General features: G+C 41.5%; 2 protein-coding genes across 2 annotated transcripts; one reads left to right on the plus strand and one right to left on the minus strand.

The window, feature by feature from the left end:
• Window positions 1-1,331: 1,331 nt before the first annotated feature.
• Window positions 1,332-3,066, plus strand: ttc36 (tetratricopeptide repeat domain 36). Its single transcript, XM_070906507.1, has 3 exons — window positions 1,332-1,437; window positions 1,668-1,856; window positions 2,801-3,066. The coding sequence occupies exons 1-3, from the start codon at window positions 1,332-1,334 to the stop codon at window positions 3,064-3,066; spliced, it is 561 nt and encodes a 186-aa protein (XP_070762608.1).
• A 1,214-nt stretch (window positions 3,067-4,280) lies between these two features.
• LOC139285736 (F-box only protein 40) lies at window positions 4,281-8,174 on the minus strand. The gene is made up of 2 exons (XM_070906376.1): window positions 6,309-8,174; window positions 4,281-4,463 (listed from the first exon to the last, which is right to left on the minus strand). The coding sequence occupies exons 1-2, from the start codon at window positions 8,172-8,174 to the stop codon at window positions 4,281-4,283; spliced, it is 2,049 nt and encodes a 682-aa protein (XP_070762477.1).
• Between the last annotated feature and the right edge of the window lie 928 nt (window positions 8,175-9,102).

Raw genomic sequence — 9,102 nt, forward strand, 5'->3', positions numbered from 1 at the left:
ATTGAATCTGTGTCTTACCTTTAGAAGAGCTTCTTCTGTATCAAGTCGTCAAAGTGTATCAACTTCCAGGTTAGCAGTGACAGCTGCAGGCAGGATTTGATCCATGGTGTTTCGTCTGGATGTCTCCTATGACAGAATCCGGTTATAAAACTATTATGTTCTGATGCCAGCAATGTACAAGCAAAGCAGTGTGTCAAACCTGGTGATGGCGAGTACATGAGCAATTCTCCTGATGCAGTTTGATTGCTCTGGAAGGGGCAATGCAACAGCTCAGTAGCAAGACAGCATAGTTTTCCTCCAAAACCAGCGAGTCACAGATCTGTCAGCCTTATTCTGCGAGGCTGCAGTGATTAGCCACTTGCTCAGTGATGGTTCCACATTGTTTAGGATGTGGAACAATACTGAAATCCTGCTGAAGCTGCTCAGTTGCTCCATCAGTCTCAACGTCACAATTTCATTTCACAGACAAAATAAATTCAAATATCAGACGCATTTTGAATTCCACCTAACCTTAATGCAGGACCATAAAACTGCCTGTCCAGTTTCTGGAAAGCTATCCGATTGAAGCGCTACATTAGCATTCCAGACATTTAGTGCTAAAAATGCTGTTTATTGGACAAACATTTAAAACACAAACACTAGAGTGCACATGTACATCTCAGCAACAGTTCTAGAAGTTTTGAGTCGATGTCATCTGCCCTATGGAGTGCAGGTAAATCCCACTTCAACCCAGTTAAAGTCCGAGAAGGTGGATGCTCAGCAGCATCGTGCTCACTGCTGCCAGTAGTGGCCGGAAGCTGTATTGCAACAACACTGAGGAAGCAGCATACTGTTGTCTCTCTTCTTGCTGCCTGTGTTCCACTAGCTTCTGTAACCTACGATCGCCCGTTTTCTCATGTTGTTTTCTGTCCATTTTCTGTACCTGAAAATCTAGGAATCACTTAATGTTGAATAAAGATACATTTATTTTGTTAGTATACAAGAACTACAAATCCCATTAGGTTTTGACAACGCACTAAAACTCGTTCATCACTTTGCAGAAATCATCAGATAGAATATCTCTAAGAACAATTTCACTCAGTCTCCTTTAGCCATTATACCAGCAGCTCTGCAGCGTGCAGTTATCCCTGGCCTGCATTTTTGAGTTAACCAAATACAGATGTGCTCAGTGCAGGCAAATTTCAAAGTCCACCTCCCTGCTTCCGCCCCCTTCTTTGATTGGCTGGTGGAAATGGCAGAAGTTAGCAGTGGAAGAATTCTCCACCCAGCTGTAATTTATGTGTCTTCTTCCCCTTTTGCCATCCTCTGCTTTCTTTACAGACACCGGTAAGATGGCCTCGGCACATGACAGAGCTGTTCTTCAGGCTATATTCAACCCCACCACCCCCTTTGGAGACATCCCTGTCCTGAACCAAGAGGAGGAATTAATTGATGATGGTGAGCGTGAGCTTCTGACTTGATGTGTCTGTACATATCATGTCACAGCTTTTTATGTTTATCATTTCATAGCATATTGAATTTATTTGAACACATCCCATTCCTGGACTAAAAAAACATGACATTTTAATCCAAGTTGAGTTCTGGGTGACAGTTCTGTGTTTTCCTTGCCACGGTACCTGTCAATTGAGTTTGAGTGCTTTTTCAACCTGTTTATCTCCGCCTGCCAGACAGTGGCTTTGACACAGAGTTGCTGAAGCAAGTGAAAGAGTTGGAGATGCAGGGTGTCTCGGCAGCAGAGGCTGGGGATTTGCAAGCTGCACTTCAACTGTTCAGCCAGGCAATCCAGATCCTGCCTCAGCGAGCCTCAGCCTATAACAACCGGGCACAGGCCCTGCGGCTGCAGGGGAACACAGCAGGTACATGCCACAAATTCAATAATAACCTTTTCCACAGACACTGCAGTGTGCTGACATATCAGACTGTCGAGTGTGAGGCCAGCGTGACACCATATCAGAGCTTTGTCTATCTGATGCATTTTGTCAACAGTGTTACAATACAGGCTCTGAGTCAGCCTTGTGTTGGGTACTTATACCTGCTGTCTGTCAGGGTGGCAGGGTTGTATATACTGAATGTACAGTACTACAGGGATTTTGGTCATATATGAATCATCTAAAGGTTTAAGAACCCCTTGTGTGCTTCAGTGAAATAATCAAGTGCCTACATTTCATGGATTCTGTGTATTATAAACACTGTCATAACAAAAATTACAGATCTAACAGGTTATAGCCAATGCTTATATAACCCTTGTATTTTTTATTAAACCTCTATGGTGTTCTTACAGTCACTTCCTGGAGATCACTTTGTCAATACTGAAACATCATTTTACTTTGTCAGTTTCTAAAATTGGAGTTTGTATCTATGGGTGGTGCTTTTCAGTTTGTCTGTAACCTGGTGCCAGTTGTTGCTCATGCTGACGAACAACATCCATGTGTCTAATTGAAATGATATGCAGAAAATGTGAATGTGTATTCATCTGAAAATGTCAGTTTATCACTTGAAAATAGTACCGTTATTGAGATTACTGAAATGTTTGAGATTTCTGTACTTTTTGGATCAATGAGAAATATCAGATTGTTATGTTATATTCAGTTTTTACAGGATAATAATATTAGAATTGCTGTAAATACCTTTTTATTTGACTGTATAATCTACAATATGTGGTATAAGTAATTCAAAGCAAATTCAACTACAACACTAGAGTAGACTAACTTCAGGCCCAGACTGAGTAGCCTGTGAAACATTATAAACTGAAAACTTTCCAGACATGTGTGTGCCTCACAGTGCTCTTCTATCCTCTCAGGAGCGCTGGAGGACCTGGACCGAGCCATCTCTCTGAGCGACACTGGACGAACTGCCTGCCAGGCACTGGTGCAAAGAGGCCTGTTACGTAGATTAGCATGCCAGGCTGATGAAGCCAGAGCAGATTTTGAGAAAGCAGCTGCACTTGGAAGTGAATTTGCTCGGCAACAGGCTGTGGTCCTTAATCCATACGCAGCCCTGTGCAACAAAATGCTGTCAGAGGTGATCAACAAACTACGCAACCCCGAAGTGTCTCAGATGCAGTAGTTCAGTGGTTCCCAGCCTGGGGGACGGGACACCCACAAGGGGTCACAAGACAAATCTGAGGGGTCACAAGATATTTAGGATAGGAAAGCAGAAAAAACATATTTACGCTACACCAAATTATATTTAATTTTCCAACTTTCCTTTAAACTTTGCTATTTTTCTTGTGAATTACCAGATAATTTCACCTCTAAAACGTATTCAGACAAAACAAGGGGAAAAGGATCACTCTTTGGATGAACTGGACACAACCAGTAAACAAACACAATCTGTAAAGAGGGGTTGCAAGCAGACATTGCTTCATTTGAAGGGGCCACGAGCCAAAAAAGGTTGGGAACCACTACAGTAGTTAATGTAGACAATTTGTTACTTGTACACCTTTTCTGTTATGAAGTCTGTGGTTAATAAATACATTTTTCTTAAGCTTTTAATGTCTTTTTTATTCCACTGACTGTGCTGCTATAAAATAAACAAGGTCAACTGCAAGTCAGATTTATTGTACGGTTTACAGTGTCACACACACAGTATATCACAGTCCTCTTATTTTCCTCGACAAAGACTGTTGTCAGTGTTCTCATCACGAAGCTTTGCACCGCTGTGTTTAATCTAATGTTGTTTTCTGGTTCCACACAGACAAGGTACTTCAACTTTTCTCCAGCAGATGTCAGTCTTGTCTTGTTGAAAACAGTCAACAACAGCGACATCTGTTGCCCTCATTTCTTTAAAATAATTCTTTTCACTCCAATAATGAAATAAGATGAAGCAAACAATACAAGTCAGCTCAATATGCCAAACACAGGATAATAATCTGATATTACAGAATATGAGGATGCCTCTCAGACACCATATCAATATATTTGTGAATTTAGTGTCCTCAGATGGCTAATTTAAGTTTCATCTTCTCTCAATAAACTCTTATAAACACTGCATAAATAGATCCGTCTTGAAGCATTTTGCCTACTTACAGGCTAAATGATTTTAGGAGACGTCACAAGAAAATATAGACAGTTTATGTCAAAGTGAATTCTTCACATATTCAGTATTTGTCTGCAGGGCTTCAGCACACAGTTTCCCTTCTGTTTCTCTACAGTAGCTGTATATGCGGAGGCTTTATCCACTTTACAGTTTTGTGGGTGCATACATATCACATCTGAGGAATTCTAAACATGGCATTGCTCGTGTTGTGGTCTGCCCACTGAGCTCTGGGACCATGAGCATTATCTTTTATTCTTTATTTCTGCACATTTGTCTCTGACCTCTCCCAGGCAGGCTAAAGCCACCGGCTCAGTGCGCTCCTCTCTCTGGTAGAAGGAGCAGGTTTTCAGGTGATCTGACATGGAAGGAGTATTGTTGAATCTCCATCTGTCCACAGAGGAAAACAGAGAGCTGAACTCCCAGACCTGTGAAACACAGAGAGACAGCTGAAGTAGGAGTAGGAGGCTGCTGTCAAAGGCATCTATCAACTGAACTGCTGCTAGGATCATGAGGATACATTTATTTTTACTATCCATGGAATCTAGATCACAGAGTATTTTTATCACGTCAGGACATGACGTTATTTCTGTATCCATCCATTTCAAATTTATACAAATGATGCCCTTCATTGGGGAGCAAATACCAACTGTCACCCAGTCTTATCAGCACCTTGTTTCCATGAATGATCACATATCTGACTTGTGGAAGCACTGTGTTTACTGACAGCGAGGCCTCAGGCCATTCCACATCGCTGATATCATCGGCACGCTCTTTGTCCCATGATCACTGCAGTACAGAGATAGTCAATGTAAAAATACACACTTAACTAAACTAAACTGAATAGATTAGTTTAGTGTAAACATGAAGTAATCTACCACACATTTAGGTTTGGGTTCATAACTGTGGAACTGTGAATCAAAACAGTTTTTAATTTGCATGAACAGATTGCCTGCCATTTTACAGTTGGCACAGTTGGTAGAGTTTTGCACAACTGTTTTAAACAACTGTTTTATTCCCACTCATTTCGTCCATTCATCACCAAATTTGGTACATAAAATATTTGTATGAGCTGTCAAAAGATTTTAATTCACTTTTTTGTTTATATTGTTTTCCTATGCCTGCCTGTTTGCCAGATTCTTCTAGATGTGATAATTTGACAAAAACTGCCATAACGTTTAGATGTGCACTCATCAACCTGAAGAAATCCTGTACATTTGATGGCAATTCATGTATGGAGGGTACTACAGCAACATGATGAATTAAAATGACCATAGCTCTGTGGTCATGAGTCTGAATCACTTGAAATTTCATACTTATACACATTTCATAATTTCAGACAGGATTTAGATAATCTCCAAACATCAAGGCAGCCGCTAGGCTCAGACCACTAGACCACTAGGCGTCCCTGTGGCCTAGTGGTTTAAGTCATGGGGTCCAAGGTCTGGCTTAGCGATATAATGTAAACACAGCATCCTTGGTTTGAATCCAGCTTTTGCATGTGACCTCCCTCACTCCTGTTTTTCCTGAATCTCTCTATTGTCAACTTTCAAATAAAGGGAAAATATCGGTAGTTACCACAGAGTTAGCATTGATTGTCTATGACTATGTGTATTTTATTTTAGGCAAATTTTTATTTTTAAAATGATGATTGTGCTTCCTACAGAGCCACCGTTCTGTAGAACAAAAACATCATCTTGACACACTAAATATAAAATAATTATTTAGCTCCACTTTCTAGTCACCTGACCACTGCTTAGACACCAAAGTCAGAAAAAGGAAACCTTCCTCATGGTGCCTGACCCCACATGCAGCTGTTTTTTTGATAAGGACGCAGAAATAAGTAGAAAATCTCCAGTGGCTGCTTCAGTGGGAACCCATCAACTGTTGCCAACACAGCTGTGATTTAGTTTGTAATATTGTTAGAGTACTATGGAGAGTCTGGCAAGTGTTTACAATGCAGCAGCTGTCATGGTGTGTGAATGACTGAAATTTTCTGACGACAGTTGGAGAGAATGGTGCCACATACTAAACAGGAACTGATATAAATGTTTGGCCTTGTGTTTACGTTCCCTTCACTGTGTACAAGGTTGAGATCAAAATAATATATAAGATGGAATGGTAGCGTTCAATCAGTAAAATAAATGATTAAATAAATATGATAATATAGTTAACAGAAATAAATATAATGACAGACGATTAGTCCAAAACAATACATCTAATTTTATGAAAGAAAAAAACAAGAAAATGTAAATATTCTTAAGGATACTTGCTTTCTTTCGACATTTCCAGGAGCTTCCCCCGTGGGAATATGTCTTTTTCACCCACTTGAGGGAGACCATCCCTCTCTCCTGCAACAATGTGACACACACCTCTCTCATCAGATGGGAGACCTGGGACAGCTGAGATAATGTAAAACTGTCAAGGTAACAAGCAATGTGCTGAAGGATCTCCAGGGGCAGGCTGCTCAGGGGATCCAGATTATGTGCACCATTTCTCTGAAGGCTGAAGGTTTTTCCACCTTCACAGAGGGATGAAGGGACTTCTGGCTGGAGGACAAAGGCGCTGACATTTTGGCAGAATTTAACTGTAGCTTGGTGTCCTGCAGGGCGAAACCTCGTCTGGCTGAAAGTGCAGCCGAGGTAAGCTAAGGGGCAGCGTTGTTGGAACCAGCCGCCGAGAGAGGCCTGTATGTCAGAGTGAACATTCTTGAAATGAGAGCGGTATTCGTCACGGCGAAAGAAGTGGCCACACATGTAGGTGAAGGCTGAACTTGTTTTGTTATGTCTCCTGGTGACAGATTCTGCTTCGACATGTACATAAAGACCGTGAGGTTTGTCTGCCATGATATCAGCCAGTGATGCATCTGTTTTGAACGGAGCAGAGGCAAAATTGTATGTTTGTGTTCCAATATCCACATAAAGACAGTCTATCGACGCGCTCTCTGAGATTAAATGTCCTTTCAGTTCCTTTTCCAGGGAGCACAGGAGTGTGGCGCTAACCTCGTCACACTTCGGAAGATCCTCAACTGACATGCCCAAATCTGCAGTGTCAACACTCTGGTGTGTGGTCTTGGACTTGCGTGAGGGGTCCTTAAGGTGACTGCGCTTTGCTCGATAGCTTGTAGGAATAGTAAATGAGCGGATAGTTTTAACCTCGATGGGCTCCAGATTCCCATAAACAAAATCCTTTTCTCTCGGGGTGCAAGCAGCAAGTTGGCCAAAGTTAATCAACATTGCCCCATTGTGCACCAGATACATGTTATATTCAGCAATGTTGACTTCCTTGCCTAACCTCTCAAGGACCCCGTCTTGCCATGGCGCAAGGCCAGTTGCACCATCCATTCTTGGAATGGCAGCGGCATTCTCTTGGCTTAGGTGTGAGTCTCTTGCCTCCTGTTGACAGTTTGATGATTCTTGCTCTTCCTTTTCCTTTCCTTTTTCCTCCCTCTTATTCAGGTTTTTGATAGTTTGCTTACATCCGTCCATCTCCTTCTTGAATATTTTCTCCCAGGAGCTGTAGTTCTGAAAACTATCCACATCCCTGCTCTTGGCCAAAGCATCCCTCTCCTCTTGACTCAGTTCTTTTCCCTCCATGCTTGTGCAACCATTTTCTGTAAATTCACCACAAACTAAAGAACAGGTTGCTTCCTCCGCAGGACTGTTGACCCCACCAGAAATATCCTGTAGGGCAGGATCCTCCACCATCAACTCAGGGAAAATGTTCTTCATTTTGATGGATCGAAACAGCAGCTCTTGGTCTCTGAGAGCCATAGCAACATCAAGGTTTACCTTAGTTTGAGGGTTTTCTGACACATTTTTGTAGAAGGTTAGATCAGTTTCTGAAACAGGCCAGCGGTTCCACTCCTGAGAGCAGCAGACCACGCTGGCAGGACAGACCTCCAGGTGTTTGGCCAGCCTATGGCGCAGCATGATGAGAGGACAGCCATAGTCGACATTGAGGCAAGGGACCGTCTCATTGGGACAGAGAAGCTGGTGCTCCTCTTGCTTGCACGTATGGAAGATGGCACCACAGTTTTTACGACACTTGATGACCATGCATGAGACAGAAATCTGCACCGGTACTCGACAGTGGACATTGTAACACTTGTCACAATGCTCATGATGGCCCACAGGCATCTTTATGCTCTTCACCTTAAGAGAGAAATAACACAACACAGAGGGTAGCTACAGCAGGCAACATTTCTTGTTAAAAGCTATATTTTCAAGTCATGCGAGGATCATATTTGATTATAAATCTTAAATGCTTATGTCAAACAGTGAAAATAAATGATCATCTGAGTTTCAAGCCATAAACACTGTTGGAGAACATGGTAAATTTTTTGCATTTTTATTCTGCACATAGAAGCTACTTCCAAGAAAGATATTGTTAACATACAAGTGTGACTCATGTTGAATAGCAAAGTGAAGAAGATGGTGAGTTGTGTTCTGACCTACAGAAAAACGCATGAGTAATATGGGTTATTATTTAACAGAAGATAACAAAATAAATATGTTATCTAAAACACAAAGACACCTACATTTCAGTGAACAAAAAGTGAACAGTGAAATCTCTCACCCTTTGTTCCTCTGAGTCTGTCACCTTGTGTTTGCTGGCACCTCTGAATCACCTCTGCACTGTGTCTGGACATTATAAATAGGCACAACAGAGGGGCAGACAGGCCAGTGGGACGGGGCACCACTGTCACACAGCCATTAAGAGGCAAGGTCAAGTTACAGCCTCCACCTCTGCTTCACTGTGAGAGGGTGGTGATAATAGCTGATAATCCAAGTTCTCAACAGTTTAACTACCGTATGTTCAAAAACATCAACATCTTAACGTTTGCAATATGCCGTCTGTTCATACACTATACCCTTTATGACCCGTTACCGGTAATTTTATGTGTTTACATTTCCTTCCAAAATTATAGCAACATTTGAAAAAAAATAATTGATTAAACAAAATTAAAGCAAATGCATTAAAAAAAGTATTAGACTAATTTTACAGATGAGCTTCTCAGATTACCAGATGGGTTTTTAGAGGTATGAAATTATTCATCATAGGTGA

Source organism: Enoplosus armatus, chromosome 5, assembly GCF_043641665.1.
Source record: "Enoplosus armatus isolate fEnoArm2 chromosome 5, fEnoArm2.hap1, whole genome shotgun sequence".
In the NCBI taxonomy this organism is placed as follows: domain Eukaryota; kingdom Metazoa; phylum Chordata; class Actinopteri; order Centrarchiformes; family Enoplosidae; genus Enoplosus; species Enoplosus armatus.

Coding starts and splice junctions, on each gene's coding strand:
- LOC139285736 (XM_070906376.1), bottom strand. CDS start 8,174: ATGCCTGTGGGCCATCATGAGCATTGTGACAAGTGTTACAATGTCCAC. Junction 4,464..6,308: donor CCTGGAAATGTCGAAAGAAA/GCAAGTATCCTT, acceptor TGTGTTTCACAG/GTCTGGGAGTTCAGCTCTCT.
- ttc36 (XM_070906507.1), top strand. CDS start 1,332: ATGGCCTCGGCACATGACAGAGCTGTTCTTCAGGCTATATTCAACCCC. Junction 1,438..1,667: donor GGAGGAATTAATTGATGATG/GTGAGCGTGAGC, acceptor TCCGCCTGCCAG/ACAGTGGCTTTGACACAGAG. Junction 1,857..2,800: donor GCTGCAGGGGAACACAGCAG/GTACATGCCACA, acceptor CTATCCTCTCAG/GAGCGCTGGAGGACCTGGAC.